The sequence below is a fragment of the Vipera ursinii genome (genome assembly GCF_947247035.1).
Source record: "Vipera ursinii genome assembly, chromosome: 2".
Lineage (NCBI taxonomy): Eukaryota > Metazoa > Chordata > Lepidosauria > Squamata > Viperidae > Vipera > Vipera ursinii.
The window spans coordinates 212,243,985-212,265,952 of NC_139513.1; the positions used below are offsets into that span (position 1 = coordinate 212,243,985).

At 38.3% G+C, this 21,968-nt stretch overlaps 2 protein-coding genes across 2 annotated transcripts in view; both read left to right on the forward strand.

Moving 5' to 3' along the window:
- Nucleotides 1-2,740, forward strand: part of PLAA (phospholipase A2 activating protein) — a 29,140-nt gene extending 26,400 nt beyond the window's left edge. Inside the window, exon 14 of the mRNA XM_083353786.1 lies at nt 2,039-2,740. Coding sequence (XP_083209912.1) covers nt 2,039-2,604 — 566 coding nt within the window. The 3' untranslated portion in view covers nt 2,605-2,740. The remainder of the gene's footprint in view (nt 1-2,038) is intronic.
- A 6,188-nt stretch (nt 2,741-8,928) lies between these two features.
- Nucleotides 8,929-21,968, forward strand: part of CAAP1 (caspase activity and apoptosis inhibitor 1) — a 31,708-nt gene continuing 18,668 nt past the window's right edge. The window contains exons 1-3 of the mRNA XM_083356794.1: nt 8,929-9,143; nt 13,306-13,506; nt 17,221-17,305. Of these exons, the coding sequence (XP_083212920.1) occupies nt 8,952-9,143; nt 13,306-13,506; nt 17,221-17,305 (478 nt within the window). The 5' untranslated portion in view covers nt 8,929-8,951. The remainder of the gene's footprint in view (nt 9,144-13,305; nt 13,507-17,220; nt 17,306-21,968) is intronic.

Here is a 21,968-nt window from a genome sequence, read left to right on the forward strand (position 1 = left end):
GACTTCCACCTTTACCTTCAGTGGAACCACAAATCCAGGAGCCCCTCCTTCGTCCAATCACCAACTAGCTTCATCAGGGGCGCTCGATCCCATTCTAGAGCAACTACGGCAACTTATGTTTCTGACAGAGTTTAATCTTGCTTTGAGGTGATGATGAACGCAAGCTGCATAGAAATGTGAATTGCCTTAGGAATAATTCTCATGAAGCGATACAAACATTTATAATGCATGCTTTTTAAAAATTTTGATTATAGTTCTCAAATAACAGTGGACTCCTTAAACTTCTAGAAATTAGGAATGATGGTAGGTGTAGCACACTGTTTTGCTTGGACTATTCTGATAAACGGGTACCTTATTATTAATTACATCCATAGGTGCCACTGCGTGAATATGCAAGTGTCTGCATAACTCTTTCCACTTGACAAAATTCACAGTGTATCTACCATTGAAGAAAGATATTTGGGGGGGGGGGTGGGGAAATCCATGTACTAGAACTAACTAAAAGCTGGAAGTTCAACTTAGTTATGTAGTTTGACTAATTGAAAATGCACACAGTGAAAGCATGCTTATGTTTAGATAATGCTAGTAATTGTTTTCCTCTAGGAAAAAAAATGATTGGGGCCTTATCTGTGATTTCTAAGGTAATTAAAAAGAAAAAAAAAACCCCAAAAGCAGCAGTGGCATATGATTTCTGTATTTTTGTCCAGAAAATTATATGGATATGTTCTTAAGGTCACTAGGATGCATGTTTCACTTACAAGAGTGATTTTAATGAGCCACTGGTTTGCTTTCCATTTCTTGGCTAATTGTGTATCCAGTTTTGCAGCTCTCTCTAACTTCTAGGACTTTCCTTCTCATGAATAGCTTATTTCCTTAGGAAGTTCATGCAACTGCCCATCATAGAAATACGACTTTGGTTACAAATAGTTGCTTGTTGTTGCAAACAGTTGTTGGACAATTTAGAAAGCTCGAGGCATAACCCATTTTCTATAGGCAAGGAACGAGCAGGTGGGTGAATTAGTTGGCAGTGGGGTGACATTCTCAGATTTCCATTACTGATATTTATTGGAGAAGAGGTGTGTTTTAAGAATGAAAAGGAACAGTAAAGTTCTCAGGGTTGTGATGAAATACTCATTATGTTTGTTTGGCTTGTACTTAAGCCATCTTTCAGAATTGTCTAATTTTCAGGTGAATGAAGGCAAACATACATATCCCAGGATAATACTGCAGGATCCAATCTGAGTTGGTCACCAGGACCAGAGGTTTATTTTTTCCAAGCTTTTGGGGTTGTGCTGGAGCCCTTCTTCAGGGATCTTGGTATACTGCTTTATCACCTTACACACAGGTTAACCTAGATTTTCATAATGTGCTATATTCAGTCCGTTGTTGCAAATGCTGTACAAAGATCTATAGATTAATTTCTGTTTTAGCCAACTATCTTACTTATTAAATTCAAGTCTCCTACAAGTTGAGCTTGATTCCTGTTGACTTCATGAAGACATGTCTGATTTTCTTGGCAACAGTACAGAAATGGTTTGCCAGAGCTTTCTTATGGAATATTTCTTAACTTCCCAGCCTCGTTTACAGCTCAGTGTTTCCTGAATAGCTCTCATAACTATCGAGACTTTACTGCAATCCAGATTCAGAGTATGTACGGGTACTACATAACAGAGATACTATGTGCACACCCACATGTATTGCAAACCATTGTTTCCCTTTTATATCCAGATTGCTGAACAGATTTTCAGTCAGGCTTGGCGTTGCTTAGCTTCTGAGCCTAAACATGGCCATCAACCTAGACATTCTAAATGGAGTCCTTCTGAATGTGTTCATTTTGACATCCATAATGTTTAGGTTTGTTTTTTTCATTTTTGCCGGTGGGAATATGAAATGCGTTCCTGAGAAAACCATTTCATTCCTAACCTTTGGTGAGTTAATTCTGCTCAGATTTGGAATAGCGAGAGTTTACCAATTTACAAGACAATTCTGCACAATTTAATAAGAAAACCATTAACTGCTTGTGTATTTCTGTTTTTAGACTTTGTCTTTCCAGCACTAGATATTCTTCGGTTAGCAGTCAGGCATCCCAGTGTGAACGAAAGCTTCTGTAGCGAAAAAGATGGCCTTCGGTTCTGCAGTCATCTCATCAAATTCCTGAGCCCTGGAGGAAAGCAAGCCAATCAGATGCTGGCTCTGCGAACTTTATGCAATTGTTTTATTCACCCAGTTGGCCAAAAGCTCATGTTGGCACAGGGGGACTCCATAATGTCACAAGCAATAGAACTGAAGTTGAGCAGCAATAAGAACATTCACGTTGCGCTGGCCACGTTGGCTCTAAACTATGCCGTTTGTCTACATAAGAATAACAACCTTGAGGGCAAAGCTCAGTGCTTGTCAGTGATCAGCACAGTCATGGAGGTAGTGCAAGACCTTGAAGCTATTTTTAGACTGCTTGTGGCTCTGGGGACATTGATCAGTGATGATTCAAATGCTGTACAATTAGCCAAGTCCCTAGGAGTCGATTCTCAAATTAAAAAGTATTCCTCTATATCAGAACCAGCTAAAGTAAATGAATGCTGTAGATTTGTTCTTAATTTGCTGTAAACCTTTAAAAAAACACACTTGGGAGTCTAGGACTATTATCAGAGATGCCCATTTTCATATTTTACAAAAAAATAAATAAATATTGTGGGAAAGCTCTCTGGAATTAAAATGATCTGAATAAATTTTTTTGCACTGATTTTAAAAGTGTTTTTCTTCACAGCTGTTAAGCGCGTGCTTATTTTAAAGGTAATTTTCATACCTCCTGTGGGTTAGGAGTAACAAAAATTAGGGAGATCTTGATTCGTTGACATGTGTGACTTATCTGCTGCCTTTCATCAGACAGAAATCACTTGCCGAATGGATTCTTGTTTCTTTGAGCGCCTCCATTTTGGTGAAACCATCTAGAATCAATTTGTATATAAGGGATTAAATCCACAGGGCTGCAAAGAAGAGGGGGACTGAAAGAGCTGGAAGGAAAAGTTAACTAGTTTTAAGTTTCTATTTTGGAAGAAATTCCAGCAATGTGTTTTGATGTTGAGCTTTTACATTGTGTGACGCTACTTAATAGTGGTCTTGATTCTTTATGACAGTTGATTTCCCTCATACAGTACATGTCTTTTTAACCACTGTTACAGAAAAATGTAGGATGCCACAAAATAGGTCTTTTGTAGTTCCAGGTGCTTTTTTTCATTTTTGGTTATCTTTCTATAGAATGTTTCTTCCGAATACATATGGTTCTATCGTTCTCTGAATTTAGTGATAACCTTCCCATTGTTGAGTGCAGTGTTATCTTCAGCCAGCCAGATTTGCCAGAATAATGCTACAGAGTATGAGCTGTCACATTCATATTGATGAAAGGCTCATTCTAAACTCTAAGCCCTTATACCTAAATGTCAGCATTATTTCTTAGTACCTTATCAGAAAAATGCAGCTCCTATGCTTATCATTTCTTCTGGATTTAGAAATGCAGCTTCAAGGCTAAAGATGCAAATAATTATTTCCATTTTGAACTTTCTCAATTTATTTGGGGGGGGGTTTCCTTCATAGGAGGATGTTTTTTTAATTGAAATGGAAATTATAAGTCAATTTTGTGTGAGACCTATCAAGTTTCAGAATCAAAGTCCGAATATCATGTTTAACAGGGTTAACAAGATATTCAACATTTCATATACCCTGCTAAGACATAAACAGATTGCAAACTACAATGTTTGGGTTGAGAAAATGTGTCAAAACTATTATCCACTGTAGCACAAAAAGTAGCCCCGCCCATCATGACTTAGTGTAGGAATACAAGAATTCCTCCTATTTTGTGTTTCCCTACAGTCAAACAACCCCCATATGAATGTGATATATTTGAAACAACCAAATTGACTAATTCTGATCGCAAGAAACACGACAGTAGTTGAAAAGTTACGTGAGTGGGCATCAGAGTGGTCCTGGGTGCTCTCTGAGCTTGGTTGTTCTCTTGTAGATGTTTCATTAGCCAAACTAGGGAAACAATCCGCAGTGCTCAACATCATCGGGAGTCTATACGCTTCCCTAAATTACAGGAAGTTTCCTTAGTCTCGGTGTGGTATATAAGGAGTGGTCTCAAACCTTTCTTGTCTTAGATTTGGTGCCAATGTGTAAAACAATCAGAATGTCGTAGGTTAAGTTTGAGGAACAAACAATGTCTTAGCATCAGATATTAATCTACAATTGGTTTGGCTTGCACAACACAGCTGAGACCATTCAAAGTTATGGCGATAACAAAAATGTCAGAGGTTCAGCAGACATATATACAGGGAGTGCAGAATTATTAGGCAAGTTGTATTTTTGAGGATTAATTTTATTATTGAACAACAACCATGTTCTCAATGAACACAAAAAACTCATTAATATCAAAGCTGAATATTTTTGGAAGTAGTTTTTAGTTTGTTTTTAGTTATAGCTATTTTAGGGGGAAATCTGTGTGTGCAGGTGACTATTACTGTGCATAATTATTAGGCAACTTAACAAAAAACAAATATATACCCATTTCAATTATTTATTTTTACCAGTGAAACCAATATAACATCTCAACATTCACAAATATACATTTCTGACATTCAAAAACATAACAAAAACAAATCAGTGACCAATATAGCCACCTTTCTTTGCAAGGACACTCAAAAGCCTGCCATCCATGGATTCTGTCAGTGTTTTGATCTGTTCACCATCAACATTGCGTGCAGCAGCAACCACAGCCTCCCAGACACTGTTCAGAGAGGTGTACTGTTTTCCCTCCTTGTAAATCTCACATTTGATGATGGACCACAGGTTCTCAATGGGGTTCCGATCAGGTGAACAAGGAGGCCATGTCATTAGATTTCCTTCTTTTATACCCTTTCTTGCCAGCCACGCTGTGGAGTACTTGGACGCGTGTGATGGAGCATTGTCCTGCATGAAAATCATGTTTTTCTTGAAGGATGCAGACTTCTTCCTGTACCACTGCTTGAAGAAGGTGTCTTCCAGAAACTGGCAGTAGGACTGGGAGTTGAGCTTGACTCCATCCTCAACCCGAAAAGGCCCCACAAGCTCATCTTTGATGATACCAGCCCAAACCAGTACTCCACCTCCACCTTGCTGGCGTCTGAGTCGGACTGGAGCTCTCTGCCCTTTACCAATCCAGCCACGGGCCCATCCATCTGGCCCATCAAGACTCACTCTCATTTCATCAGTCCATAAAACCTTAGAAAAATCAGTCTTGAGATATTTCTTGGCCCAGTCTTGACGTTTCAGCTTGTGTGTCTTGTTCAGTGGTGGTCGTCTTCCAGCCTTTCTTACCTTGGCCATGTCTCTGAGTATTGCACACCTTGTGCTTTTGGGCACTCCAGTGATGTTGCAGCTCTGAAATATGGCTAAACTGGTGGCAAGTGGCATCTTGGCAGCTGCACACTTGACTTTTCTCAGTTCATGGGCAGTTATTTTGCGCCTTGGTTTCTCCACACGCTTCTTGCGACCCTGTTGACTATTTTGAATGAAACGCTTGATTGTTCGATGATCATGCTTCAGAAGCTTTGCAATTTTAAGAGTGCTGCATCCCTCTGCAAGATATCTCACTATTTTTGACTTTTCTGAGCCTGTCAATTCCTTCTTTTGACCCATTTTGCCAAAGGAAAGGAAGTTGCCTAATAATTATGCACACCTGATACAGGGTGTTGATGTCATTAGACCACACCCCTTCTCATTACAGAGATGCACATCACCTAATATGCTTAATTGGTAGTAGGCTTTCGAGCCTATACAGCTTGGAGTAAGACAACATGCATAAAGAGGATGATATGGTCAAAATACTCATTTGCCTAATAATTCTGCACTCCCTGTACTGTATCTTACTGCTTTAGATGGTTGCGGTTCTCTATTGCTTTGGACGGTTACCAGATGATGTTGAAGAAGATGGACCTCTGACTCTTTATAAATCATAGACATAAAAGATGAACACATTACACTCCCCTCATTTTTAGAGACCGCTGGCACGGCTACCTTTATCTATGGTCAAAGATACAAGTGGTTGCTTTGGCTTGCTGTGAAATTGCCCTATTGCCTTGCTGCCCGTTTCACGTTCAAAAGGTTTCAATATTCTCTGCAAAGGGTTAGTTTTAGAAAGCGGCTAGGATCAAGAGAGAACATTTGCAGGCACACGTATTGGCTCTTCAAGCAGGATAGATTTACTCTCCTTTCCGAAGGGCCAAAGCATCTACCTGGAAACCTGGCAGGTGTTATGACCCAGGTGGTCAAGGCAGGCCTCTAAAGAGTTCTTTATTTCTCTTAAACAATGTTCCAGCCAATGGCCTTCCAACAACCGGTAAGGCTCCACCCTCAGTCCCCCAAACAACAGCCCCGATTGTACCGAGAAAGTCCACAGAATAGGAGCACGCTCACAGGACAAGGTCCAGGGTTCCAAGTCCAATCCACCAGGCAGGGTCCAGGCATAATACAAGGGCAGTCCTCAAGGCAAGAAACAGGTCCCAGAAAAAGAAGTTCCAAAGCCCCACTGAAGCAAAGGCCAAACGGAGGCCACCAGAGAAGGGCAAGGTCCAAAAGAAAATGCAAAGAGCAATCTTCCAGGCAAGGCAAGGCAAATGGCAACAGGCACAAGTAAAAGCCAAGGAAGTGAAAGCCAAAGCAAACAACTGTTCCTGGCAAAGAGTAACTCCCCACGGCTTCTTAAATTACTCCCCTCCAGGTGTTTCTTGAGAGGAAGGGTGGGGTGACCTCCTCCCAGTAACCTTGCAGCCCTTCCCTGGGCTTGCCTATACTCCTCTCTCCTTGCCCTTGGATCAAGTGGAGCAGGCACCTGTTAATCATCAGAGGAAATCGGCTGCCGGTCAGTAGATGATCCTCTCCTGTGTCTTTACAGGCAGGCAGCTCTGTTAAACAATATTAAAAAGGTAAAGGTTTGCCTTACTCAGTAGTGTCTGACTTTAGGGAGCTGTGCTCATCTCCCATTTCCTTCGGCCAGCATTCTCTGAAGACACTTCCATGGTCGTATGGCTGGCATGACTATATACCGAGGGAGACGGAACACTGTTACTTTGTACCTATTTATCTACTTGCATTTGCATGCTTTCAAATGGCTAGGTTACCAGGAGCTGGGGCAAGGATTTGGGTCTCAAACTGCCAACCTTCTGGTCAACAGGCCAATGTCTTAACCACTGGTCCAAAATAAAAAAAACCAAAAAAGGTGCACAGTCATAAATCTTTTTGACTGTTAAGGATTTTTCCCCCAAAATGTGATTTTTATACAGTATTTACCTTTGTATTTTCAATTATTTATAATGCAACTCAGGTACAAATAACAGATCTGAGCATGGTGTTCACAGATTCAAATACTGTTTTAAATTGGAACCACTGAAATTCATAGATCACAATTATGGTGATCTACCAAATCATACAAATTATAGAACCCTACTTTTCACAACACTTAACACTGTGCAAAATTATAAATCAAAGTGAAGACTCTAAAAAAAATGTATATTTACAGAGGAACACACAAATGTCAGATTTCATAATAATCTATCTTCATGATTAATAACTGACTTTAAAAAATCAGCTGTTGGCTGAGGCACTGGAAAAAATTATCCACGATTGTTAGGGTACACTCCCCTGGACAAATATGATTTATTATTAGATACTTCTAATAAATCAGATTTGTCTAAGGGGAGTGTACCGTAACAATCATGGATCTACAGTATTCCTTTTACTTGTATGATAACCAATGAGCCCAGGAATTTAGGATGAATTAGAGTACTGGATGTGGGCTAAATGGCAGCAATCTGAGCAATTTTTATTGAAGCTGGAATAATTCTAAGGTCAGTTTTGGATTAATAATACAGGTAGTCCTTGATTTATGACCCCAATTGAGCCCAACATTTCTGTGGCTAAGTAAGCCATTTGATAAGTGAGTTTTGGTCCATTTTATGACTTTTCTTGCCACAGTTGTTAACTGAATCAAAGTGTTAAATTAGTAACACTTTCAAGTGAATCTGGCTTTCCCATTTATTTTGCTTGTCAGAAGGTTGCAAAAGGGGATTACATGACCCCAGGAGACTGTAACCATCATGAGTCAGTTGCCAAGCATCTGATCATGTAACATGCAGTGGTCTTGTAAAAAAACAGTCATAAATCACTGTTTGAATTTTGATCACATGGCCACGGGGATGCTGAAATGGTCATAAGTGTGAAAAATGGTGACAAGCCACTTTTTTTCAGTGCCGTAACTTTGAATGGTCACTAAATGAATTGCAAATCGAGGACTACCTGTAACGTACTGTATAGGAAAGCTCAGTAACCAAAAAAACTCTTTGCCAATTGCATGCAAATAAAAGATGCTGCAAGGGATCAGAAGCGGAGGGGTTAACTTGCAAAAGAGGGAAACTATGCAGACTTCCCAAAGGTACTTTTTCACGAGTCAACTGGACTTTGTTTTTCTTTGAAGACGTTTCGCTTCTCATCCAAGAAGCTTCTTCAGCTGAAAAATCTTCTTGGATGAGAAGCGAAACGTCTTCAAAGAAAAACAAGCAAGTCCAGCTGACTGGTGAAAAAGCATCTTTGGGATAACTATGACCCGGATGACTGAGAATCTCCATAGACATATGTCCGACTTCGTCTGCTATCTATCTATCTATCTATCTATCTATCTATCTATCTATCTATCTATCTATCTATCTATCTATCTATCTATCTATCTATCTATCTATCTATCTATCTATCTATCTATCTATCTATCTATCTATCTATCTATCTATCTATCTATCTATCTAAAATTAAGATTTCTATCTCTATGGCGAACAAGTCGTAAGAGTGACGCAAGCAAACTGCGACGGGCGTCCAGCTGAGCGCAACGCGCGGCTCTCCGATCCCGCCAGTCGCGAGATGGCTGTTTGATGCGGTTATTTATTTATTTTTCAAGACGCGTTAAAAGGCACTTCCACCGTTTCGGGGAGGCGGACGCCATGACGGGCCGTAAATTCTCTAAAGAGAAGAAGCGGCACCGCTCGCGCTTAAGCGGCCCAGAGGAAGGAGGCGGCAACGAAAGGAAACGGCGGAGCACTGAGGCAACCCGCGGCCCTCTGGAGGTATCACAGTCCGTCAGCCTTGCGGCAGGGGGGAGGGAGGAGAAGGGGGGGGAAACGGCTCAATTGCGCAGGCGCAGAATACAGTTGTCGGAGCCACGTGACAGGGAGATGCAGCCTCATCCTGCTGTCCCTTCGCCCGCCTTTTTTGGCGGGATTGTAGCTGTCTCGTTTTTTATTTTATTTTATTTTTATTACATTTGTATCCGGCCCTTCTCCGAAGACTCAGGGCGGCTTACAAGCTTAGCAGTAGCCTTCATTCTATGTATATGCCTGCTTATTAGGGCTTTCACACACACACCCCAACCGGCATTATTACAAAGTCAGCTTAATTGCCCCCAACAATCTGGGTCCTCTTTTAAAACTCGCGTTACACAAAATAGCGGGTTGCGAAACGAAAAAACAACAAAAAAAGAGCAGAAAAGCCAAGAAAACCCGTATCTTGGTTCAATCAAATCAAGTAATTAGACTGTGAAGTGAGCTCACCACATCGTATACCGTTTAATAGCATTTCTTACTCAGAAAAAGGTGCTACCGGCCTCCTGGTTTTCTGGAAATTAGGAGCCTGGCAGCATCTTATCTGAGTAAGAAGTTCTGTTAAATGCGATTAACACTTTAAACTAACTCTAAATCCAGAAGATTGGTTGACGGAGTAAATTCTAGTTAACCATGAGCAAATGTGCTTAAGGAAAGCCTCAGCTGCCATTAACACGCAAGCTACTTTATTCTCTGGAACTTAATAGGGCAAAATATTCCTAGAAAGTGCTGAAAATATTAAGAAGCTGAGCTAGGTGGGCCATCTTAGAAGGGAAATTAGTGCTTTTTTATTACACAAAAACGAGTGTCAGGTGGATAGGTTAGAAAGGAATGTAAGGACAAATGTTAAAGCTCATAGCAACGGAGATAAAGTATGCCAATTAGAACATGAGAAATATGGCTATATCTATCTATCTATCTATCTATCTATCTATCTATCTATCTATCTATCTATCTATCTATGATGGTTGCAGTGTCCCTAGGTCATGTGATGCAATCTTCTGACAAGTAAAAGTTAATGGGGAAGCCAGATTCACTTAACAACCACAATGATTCATTTAACAACCGTGGCAAGAAAAGTCATAAAATGAGGCAAAATTTCCTACTTGGAAAGAATGCCACTGAATACGACATGATGTCTGAGTAATCATACATAATTTGTGCTATTACAGGTAGTTCTCGAGTTACGACCACAATTGAGCCCAAAATTTATGCTGTTAAGTGAAAAATTTCTTAAGTGAATTTTGACCTAGGGACACTGCAACCATCTTAAATATGAGTCAGTTGCCAAGCATCTGAATTTTGATCATGTGACCATGGGGATGCTGCAGTGGTTGTAAGTGAAAAACGTTCATAAGTCACTTTTCAATGTTGTTGTAACTTTTAACAGTCACTAAATGAACTGTTGTAAGTTGAGAACTAACTATATCAGTAAAAAAAGGAATGAAATTTTTATGAAGTATGTTAACTATGTGACTTTTTAATAAATTTAACTACAAAATCTAGATTATACTCTGGAATGATATTAAATCCTATTACATCCAACAAGTATATTCTAAGGATCAGTGAAAATATATATTTTAAGATTCATAGCATTCCAAAATAAGTTGTAAAACACACACATTGCTCCCAATGAGTTCATCATATCCTATGGATCTCGGTACTGATATGTTGAACATACTCTACTTGAGAACTTCCAGTGTTGTCTCCTACATTTTATACTGCCCTTTTACTATTTTTGCTTGTGTGAGCTATTGTTTTGAACTCAGCTCACCATATTTCAATGTTTGTTAAAATATATCCTTGGTTTTTCTTTTAGTGGCTTGCTTGCTTTGTCCTGCACAGCGTGAATAATAATTGATTTTTTTAAAAAATTGTATTTTTTAAATTAAATTAATTTTATTTTATTTTTATTTTTTAATAAAATGTTTTTGGAGTAAAAATCTATCTGAATATAGTTTTCTGTTTAAGATACATTAATAACTTAGTTTATTCAGCATGAAATGGAGCTTAGTTATGTAGCATGAGGCTGTACATTTTGCAATATTTATATTTTTGGTAAACCCATTCAATGAATCCATGCTCTGCAAGCTGAGATAACATGCACTGCACTGATGCATTCACACAATTTCACAGTAACCATGAGATAAATCATAAAACAAAGTTCAGGAATATTCCTTGATCCCATTATTTTGCAAATCTATGTACACTACAAACTGTATGATTTTTTTTTGAAGAGAAATGCATCTGTACCGGGCTCTAAGTGTTTTAATTAAATAAAAGAATTTGAGTAGTTCTCCAACTATGAGTGATTAACCTATTAACTTAAAATCTGTTTTGATATCACTGTTTTATTAACCTGACAGCTTATTATTCTAAATAGGAAAACAATCATTTTGTTTGCAAATAATAATATTAAAGATTCTAACTACCAGCAAGAATGAGTCCTTACATTTAAAGAGCACCTGTCATTTCAGATCACTCCTGGCAGCGCCTGTTAGCAGGTATCTGCTCACCTACTGCCTGCTACATCCTTCACCTTGTTGTGTCACTGCCGCATCACCAGCCATCCCATCAAAGTGAGTGGGATTGTTGGTGAGTTAACAGTGGGTCAGAGGAGGAGCACAGTGGGACAGATAGGACAGTTGCTCTTTAAAAATTATGATTTAAATCGAGTTGATTTAAATCAAGCCTTTTTACTAGTGGTTTAAATCATGATTTAAATCAAATTCACCCTGGTCCTGCATGTTCAGTCCTTTGCTAAATATGGTGCTTCTCACTTTAAGAAATTATTTATTTGTGACTTTTTTTGGATCTCTAGTAATCAATCTTTGGATCTTCTTTTTATCCTGATCATCTTCCAATTTTATAATCTTCTCTAATCTTCCATTGCCTTATCTTTCTCTAAGGAGCAAGAAAATCACTAACTTTGTGATAATCAAAATAATCAGTAATCAAATAATGTGATAGTTGTCTTAATTTTCTCCAGTTCCTCTTTTTTCCAATATCTGGTTCAATTTTTCTTCTTCTTTCAAGACTTTCATAACTTTGATTTTCTTTGGAGACATAGCTCTGAATTTTTGTTACTGTCTATCCCCTTAAAAGGGACGTGGTGGCTCAGTGGGTTAGGACGCTAAGCTTGTCGATCAGAAGGTCGGCAGTTTGGCAGGTCGAATCCCGAGTGCCGCATAACAGAGTGAGCACCTGTTACTCGTCCCAGCTTCTGCCAACCTAGCAGTTCGAAAGCACGTAAAAATGCAAGTAGAAAAATAGGGACCACTACGGTGGGAAGGTAACAGCGTTCCGTGCGCCTTTGGCGTCTAGTCATGCCGGCCACATGACCACGGAGACGTCCTTGGACAAGCGCTGGCTCTTTGGCTTTGAAACGGAGATGAACACCGGCCCCTAGAGTCGGAAACGACTAGCGTGCATGTCCGGGGGAACCTTTACCTTTACCTATCCCCTTAGATCAGGCATGTCAAACTCACGACGTCACGTAACCTCGCGCGACGTATCGTGACTTTTTCCCCATTGCTGGCAGTGGGGTGGGTGCGGTTTTGGGATGACGCATCTGGCCTCCGAGCCAGCAGTTTGACATGCCTGGCTTAGATGTTCAAAAATATTGTGTCTCCCTTAAATGATCTAATACTTTACCCTTCATTTATTTCTTAAAATATATAAGTTGTCCCTTAGAGTATATGCAGCAATATAACAAAACTATACATAAAACATTATTGGTTTCTGTCATTGCTTTTTTAGACTGCCAATTAGTCTTATATAATGATAACATTCTGTTAGCCTTCCTTTCCAACATTCATTTGTAAACTCCTTTATCTTTCAAATAATGTTGACATGCAAAATTGAGCAGCTTAATGAACTATATTAAAATATTGTCATCGAGTGTGACAACATTAGAGAGTGTTATGATATTTAGGCTATACATTAGTAGGAAGCAATTTTAGAAGCTTCATTGATTTAAACTGCAATTCTATATGGATTCACTTGTGAGTAATCCATATTGAGCTCCATGAGACTGAACTGTCAGTTCTTTGTCATGGTTTATTTGCTGACAATACTACAGAGTCAATCAAGTTTGTATTGGTTATTTTTGTTGTGTATCATATTTTAGGAAACCAAGTGCATTGCGCAGGTTCCAGAAAAGAAAGATGTGGCAGAAGAACCCAGTGACATAGAAGAAGGTGGACTAGATCTGACCGTGCAATTAAAGCCTGTCAGTTTCTATATTACGGACAAGAAGGAAATGCTTCAGCAATGCTTTTATATCATAGGGGAGAAGAAATTGCAGAAGATGTTGCCTGATGTTTTAAAGGTATTGAAGCATATCAAGTAGAGCTGTGCAAATTTTTTTAAAAAGATGCTTCACAATGCACTGTAATACATGTTAAATACTTTAAAAAATTTTTACTAAAAAGCCAACATGTTTTTCGCCACGAAGTATACTGGTTGTGCGCACCCATGCCAAGAATAATTTCTGAAAGTTATTTATGAGCCTAAAAAAAGATGCAGGTTTTAAAATTGTTCTAAAAAAAGTGCTTCACGTGAATATTTATGTTATCACATTTAAGAGAAGGCTTGAGTTTGTGTGTGTGTGTGCACGCGCACGCGCATATATACGTCTATGGAAATTCTTAGTCCGAGTATTTTCTCAAGAGGCAACTGGACTTTCTTGTTTTTTCTTTGAAGACATCTTCTTTGAACTGCCCCACACCCATTTGCACTACTCAGGTCATCCTGAGGACACAGACAAACACCCAAGTGGCATCAGTGATTCTCTTAAAAGAATGCGGATGACCAGCTGTCTGCAAGGAATATAAATCCTTCCATTCCCCACCATCCAGTCAGAGCTGAAGAAGCTTCTTGGATGACAAGCAAAATGTCTTCAAAGAAAACAAGAAAATCCAGTTGCCTCCTGAAAAAGCACCTTTGGGACACACACACAACACACACACACACACGAGATATGGCAAGTTAATAAAATTTTAAATACAGATTGATATTAAATGTAATAATTTAAAACTTACTATATCTTTTTATCACAATGATGGTACTGTATTCTTTTTACTTACTACCTACCTTTAATTAGGGTTGAAAATGTATTTTAAACCAAACATTTTCAAAAGTGTACTTCAGTGTAGGGGCCTTTTTGAAATATGGTAAATTGGTAAAATATGGTAAAATAACTTGGTTTGGTAAGCCAGAAATTAAGAGTACAGAATGTAGGGTTTGCCAATTTGCTTTTAATCAGTTTTAAAGATTTAATGTTAAACCGTCTCTCCATTATCACCTGGGCAGACTATCCTTAATTTCTTGCATTTTTCATATTCAAAAACTATAACTTTTGCATTCTCTGCCTGTGGATGACATTCCTTTTCTCAGTTGAAGTCAGGTGTGGCTTTAGTTTATTTTCCTCCAAATTGTTCCACAACTGTGCACATTTTTAAAAAAAGTTAAAAGAAAAGGTTTTACCTACCATATATTTTTTGAAAGGAAATTACTGTTTTCTGTTTGTTATCTATTCTTTATTGAAATACCACACCAACATTTGAATATCTTCAGAACTAGACATCTTTACCTCAGTCTTAACAACCGTACCAATTACAGTGTGATTTTTTTTTACTGATTAAAGTTCTCACTGATTCATCAAGTAAGCTGTAATTGATTAACCTGCCAATTAAACTCTGCACCGTTATTTGGTGTGCATCTTATATAATTGTAAGATGGTTCAGTAGTGGTTTATATGGATTAAATAATTCAGCTATTAAGACTGCTGTAAAGACAGCTAGTGTTTATATATTTGTATATGGTTGTATATTAATAAATTCTGTGGTATAAATGCTGATGTACAGTCCTTGGAATAAATCAGACTGGAAATGTAAATAATGTTAATTACTGTGGCATATGGAATAATGTAATATATAATTATAGCTTTTCCAAGGGGATATTGAAATTTTTCTTTAATTGGACATAACACCAGATAAGAATGTGGCAACCTGGCAGTTTATAAATAAGTCATTTATAATTAAAGAACATACTACTCCCAAAGGATTTTTGACATCTTTGCCTGGAAATAACTAACTAGAAATCAGAAGCAAGCAAGATTTAAAAATAAAACGGAAGCAACATTAAGGTGTTACTATTCAGTGCTTCTTAAGAATATTGATGAAGCTTTCATTAGGTGAGAAAGGCAGTGATATTCAGTTGTGATATCCTAAATCTATCTCTGTTTTTCTTTAGAATAATTACTTTTGTAAAATTATTTTTAAAAATTTTAAAATATTTTTAAATTAAAATATTTTTTAAAGGGGACAGATAGCAATTGTAAATTTTTTTCAGAATACCCAGAAACAATGCCTGCTTAGAAGACTGCAATAGAGATAGGTTTATGTTAAACTTGGGGTCTACTAGGAAAAAAAGTTGAGATTGTTGGCATGGTTTCAGAAAGTGAAACTGCTAAACATTTGTGGGATTTCTTGACCCCTTGACTGTTCTGACAATAAAAAAAAGTACATCTCTTATATTGGAAATGCTTTGGGGCCAGGAAACACATTGGAATTCTGAGTATCCAGAATGGTCACCCTGGGATGTGCATTCATAAAATAGCTGTGGTGATGATTGCAAGTTCCAAATCTATTTCAGACAAGGGCAAATTACTAGGGCTGAAAAAAATAGTAACTTTACCACAAAACAGCTTTACTGAACATAATTCATAGTTCATTTTTATTATTCACTAGCACTTACTCCAAAACATTTTTTTCTCTTTAATCAACGGTTGATGTATAAGACACATCCCAACATGTATCTTCTGCATCAAATGTGGATCTCGGCATGTTCTCTCTGTTTTATATATCACTGATATATAAACTGCCAATTTTTCCACATAACTCTGTTTTCTCTGTAGTTCTCTCTATTGCAATCTGTTTTCAATGAAAACAGTCAGTGGAACAGCTTGCCTTCCCGACTTGTGGCTGCTCCATTGTTGGTGGTTTTCAAGAAAAATGAACAGCCATTTGTCTTAGAGGGAATAAGGACTCCTGCTTAAGGCAGGGGGTTGGACTAGAACAGTGGTGGCGAACTTATGGCACGTGTGCAGAGGTGGCACTCAGAGCCCTCTCTGTGGGCATGCGCGCCATTGCCCCAGCAGAGTTCGCCAGAGTAGCGAGCACGTGGCGTTGGGATGCAACAGGGCAGGAAGTGAGCGAGCAAGCGGCGTTGGCCCCCCCAGGGATGCCCCAGAGATGGTGAGGCACTGGCCCCGGCCATGCTCACCCAGTCTGCTGTGACCACTGTAGCCACACCCACCCAGTGGGTCACGTTTCCCCCCCCCCCCAGGGCACCATAATGCTGATACAGCCTTTGTAATAAATAAGTGGGTTTTGGGTTGCAGTTTGGGCACTCGGTCTCTAAAAGGTTCGCCATCACTGGACTAGAAGATTTCTAAGGTCCCTTCCAGCCCTGTGATTCTATGATTCCATGTAAAACATGTCTTTAATCCATAATGATAATTATTATGCCAATAAATATAAATAATATATATATCCAATCATCTAAAAATAGCAGAGCAAGTGGATTTCTAGTATATTGAGGATAGCTCACTATATTTTATACTTTTCTGATTTAATCCAATATAAGTATTTTAAAAACAAACCCAGATTGATAAAAAGAATATATAATTACTTACATATACTTTTTGATCAATAGTTTAATGAATATTTATCATGATTTAATAATGTATTAGGTTAATGTTATCATTTTAATTGTATTCCTTCTATTGAAAAACAATATTCAAGTTCTAAATCATGCATATTTGGATTTCTGTTATTTTTACATTGTTTTATGACACTATTTTATTTTAATATTACTGTTTAAAGCCAACTTTTTAGTTTTTTGTTTTAGTGAGTTTAGATTTAATTAGTAATTAATTATAAGATTTTAAGTTTGTTTCAAGCGTGCTTAAATTTGGCTTATCTAAAGTATCTCTTGTTTTAATTATTGTATAGAAACATTTCTTTTTTATTTCATTTAGAACTGCTCTATAGAAGAAATTAAAAGGCTTTGTCTTGAACAGTTGGAACTTATGTCGGAGAAGAAGTTATTGAAAATTCTTGAAGGTAAAATCATATACACTGAACTAAAATTAGTACTGCTTATTGTAAAACTTGAGAGTAACAACTACTGAAGACTAGATGAGGATACAGCTTTGTATCAGTTAAGAAAATTAGAAATATTTTTGTAGTAAAAAACTAAATACCATGTATATGTTTATTTAGATGTAACTTTTACTGAGTTCAGCAGGATTTATCTGCAGATCATATATATGGTCTGGAAATATATATTACATGATTAAAACCTATGCGTCTTTCTAGACATCAGTTATAGTTACTAAAATCAGAATTTAAATATCTGAATTAGAGACGAATAGAGTTGAAGCCCTCTATTTTATGTGGTGCCATTAGATTAATTATTGAGTTTCAGACTGTGGAGTAATTCATAGCAAAAGGAATCAGTAGCCTTTGCTTTAAGAATGCAAAATATATATGCTTTGCTTAGAATTACAAAGTTTGATCATTTTGGTACTGTATGGGTATCTAAATATATTTGCATTATCTGAAAAAAAGAAACAACTTTCGTTTCTGTCAAGTCATATCTAGGATCCTATCTAGGATCATTCCTTTCCTGCAGAAGAAGAACAAAAAGATTTAGGAGGAAGCAGAGGAGAATTGGGACTGATGGTTCTGCAAAGTAGGATGCAGCAGGGCAAGTGAGAAAGAAATGGCTCCTACTGCTGGGCTATCTTTAGCTTTTGATGTCACTTAGGGCTCCCCCAAGCACTTTCCAATTTCAAGCGAGCAGTGGCAAGAATGAGGCTGTGAAAAAGCCGAGAAGTTTTATCTGGAATAACTGTCTATTTAGGAGTCACTGTTGCAGAATGGGACAAATTGATGCGGCCAACTCGCCATGGCCAACTCACTGCAGACAACTCAGTGTAGCCAACTCACCACAGCCAACTCACGGCAGGACAACTTGCCGTGGCCAACTCACTCTGGGACAACTCGCTGCGGGACAATTCAGTAATTTAAGTACCGTAGTTAAATCATTAAAGATTATTTTAATTTATGTCATTCACATTTCATTTTGTCCCTCCTTTTGCATCCTTTCTTTAATGATTCTATTCCACCATTTCTTCAGTGTTAGTATAGCTCTTCTTCTGCAGAGAGTTGTCCTGCAGCAAGTTGGCCACAGCAAGTTGCCGAGGTCATGTTGGCCGCGCCGAGTCAGCCACAGTGAGTTGTCCTAGACCCCACTGTTGTTTCCAGCTGAACTGGCAATGTGACATGAGCCAATATGTACCATCTGATTTAGGAAGGAGATTTGAATTGGAAGTAACTGAGTGTTTGAAACAACTTCTTTACTTGACCAAGTAACCAGAACCTTTGCCTTGTTTTCTAAGGCCGATTACTTGGACCTGTAACTTGGCTTGTATGCCGATCCTGTTCTTTTCGGCTGAGTTATTTTGCTGCTTGTTGACTATGAAGGTGATAAATCCAGTCTCTGCTTCACCCTTGTTCTTGCTTGGTTATATGAAAAACCTAGCAAATCTTATATGCTTGCGAAAGCTCAGTCATCCTGTGTGGGAGATTGGCATTTTGGGTAGAAGGAACAAATGTCACATGGCAGGGATATGAGTGAAATTAGAGAAATGGAGGCCAGGAGACACTGTTTTTCGGTCACTGTTACTGGAATAGTCTTCCTGAGGTTTGCTCCATATCTGTAACAATCCAGGAACCAAATAAAATGGAACTCTTCTGAAGAATGGTTGGTAAATAGTTTGTTATTGCCATTTTTAATTTACCTTGAAGTTACTTAAATTGATTAATTATGTTATTTTAGTATTGATTTTGTTATTAGTTTATTCACTTTTATGGTTAGTATTATTTTAATTGCATATTTTTGATTAATAACTGGTTGGTTTTTTATTTATTTTATCTTTTATGCATGTTTGGGAAACTGCCATCTGTCCCTTGATTTGGTGATACAGTAGTAGAACAATTTATACTGTATTGTACAAAAGTGGAACGAACCAACTATCAAATAAGCAAATTGTTTTTTAATTACAGGAAATTTTAAAGATGGGACCCTAGGGCACTGCCTTGTCCCATGAGCTAAGCCTTTACTTTATCTATCTTAGTGGTGTTTATTCCACCATGCACGCCCTCTTTATTCATAGAGTTTAATCCCCAGAATCATCCAGATAGCTTAGTCATTGGGAGTTGCAGTTCATGCACCTAAAGGGCACCTTGATTAGGGAAGTGTTGCCTATACAGGTAGTCCTCGACGTATGACCACAATTGAGCCCAAAATTTCCATTGCTAAGTGAGACATTTGTTAAGGGAATTTTGCCCCAGTTTACGACCTTTCTTACCACCGGTTACCAAAGGTTGTTAAGTGAATCACTGCAGTTGTTAAGTTGGCAACACAGTTGTTAAGTGAATCTGGCTTCCCCATTGACTTAGATTGTCAGAAGGTCACAAAAGATGATCACATGAACCTGGGGCTCTGCAGCCAATCTTAAATAATGGATCAGTTGCCAAGCATCTGAATTTTGATCATGTGACCATGGGGATGCTGCGATGTCATGTGAAAAATGTTTTCCGGTGCCGTTGTAATTTTGAATGGTCACTAAACAAACTGTTGCAAGTTGAGGACTACCTGCACTGACACGCAATAATTATCGCTACATTTTCAAATTCAAGATTTGGCAACTGATAATATCAGGGATTGAAACCCAGGGCTTTTTTCAGGCCAAGTATGCGAAAAGCACTGAGTTTTCACGCCAAGTATGCAAGAAGCATCTTCCCCCTTATTCTTGTGTCTTACCGAAAGAAGAGCAGCTCCCATTTTTATATCTTCCAACTGTTCATCGACATTGCCTATCTATTAAAATAGCTTCAGCCCAATCTTCTGCCAGACCTACAGATAAAGACAAGGAAATTGTACTGCAGGACAGAATGAGAAACCAATGCTGGGATTTGAGGAAGATATTATATGATTTGGATGAAATAAAGTCAAAGTCTGAATAGAAGTGAAGTGATGGCAGATGTTGATAGAGAAGGTCAGTTACTGTAGGGAAAGCAAGATGGGACTAGAATATAAACATCAAACATCCATTTACTCTGTCCTTATGAAGAAAGCATAAATTCTACTCTGTAATTGCAGTATGAGTAAGAGAATTGCCAGTGCCCTTACTTGGCATCAAGGGCAGCTTCTCCCACTAAAGGTAGATGTGAATACTGAGACATTGTGACGATATTGAGTAGCTCAGCCCAAATTAGTAGTCCCGAATATATAGATATGGGCATTTAAAGAACCACATTCATTAATTATACTATGATTTTGTTGTGTGATATATTTATATAGTCCTAAAGCAGCAGAATCTTTTTCGAAATTGTGGATCCCCAATGAACACTAAGTAAAAAAGAATGTTTATATATGCAGTCGACAAATACAGCAGTTGTCTATAATATAATTAGGATAAGGCACTTCTAGCAAATACAGGGAAATGTGGCTAGAATCTCTAAATGTAGGGAAATTTAAGATTAATATTTTCAGAGTCAGAGTTGCTCACAAATGTAATGCCTTTTTTCTTACTTTGCAAATTAAAAATGGGAAGTTGTTTTGCATGTATCTTTTATATGCATCTTAATGAGGATTGTTTTTGTTTATTCAAATTATATGGTTGTGCAATTCAAAATACCTGGGCAGTTTTACAGTAAATTTAGAACCAAGTGCAATATCAAACCTTAAAAACAAGTAAGGACAATCACTCAGTGCCATAAAACATATCTCTAAAGATGTCTCCGTTTTGGCTCCTGGCCAAATTCTTACGGGAATAGCCAGCTCTTCAATGCTTTCTGAAAGGTCAGCGGGATCTCCATTCATATTTTGGGAGATAAACTGTTCCATCAAATTATTCGGGTGTGGTGGGGAGGTAAGCAGGCACCATGACTTGGAAAGTATTCCTTCCGAGTCCATTGCTCGATGGAAAGGACTTGATTTCTGCCAACTCTGTTGGCTTTGTTGGGTTGGAACTCCCGGGTAAACTATATAAGAAGCACAACTAGGTGAGCTAAGTCTACTTCATCGTAAGGCTACATGAACAGAATCTTGCAAGTCTAAAAATGCAAACTTCCTGCCTGCCACTTTTAACTGCTAGCCCTGTTAGGGCGGGTCCTTTCTAAGTTTCTTTCTTTGACCATTAAACGATTGTGGGCTTCTGTCTCTCTTGTTCGATAGTTTCACGGGCAACATCTCTTCTCCCCTATTCTCAAGATTATCCATGCATTTCATTATGTGTTCCGACAGACAGAATTAATAAGAGACAGATGGTTTGCATATAACCTAACTGCGCCATGAAGAGGTTTAATAGACGGCAGCATTTTTAATTGAACCGGGAAGCTTATTGGAAGCCAATGCAGCTCACAGAGAGGTGGATTAACATGGGCATATCAAGGTCTGCCCATAACTTCCCATGATTCCACATACTGGACCAGCTGTAGGTTCTGAGTGGTCAGATGATAACTTACACTAAGATAAAACTTTGCCTATGCTTATTAGCAATGCTTCTGCAGGGTTCCACGTTGGAGATGATAGAGTTGTTGTGCATGAAGAAGAGCAATAGCACTTAGACTTATATACTGCTTCATAGTGCTTCACAGCCTTGCCTAAGCAGTTTACAGAGTCATCATATTTCCCCCAACAATCTGGGTCCTCATT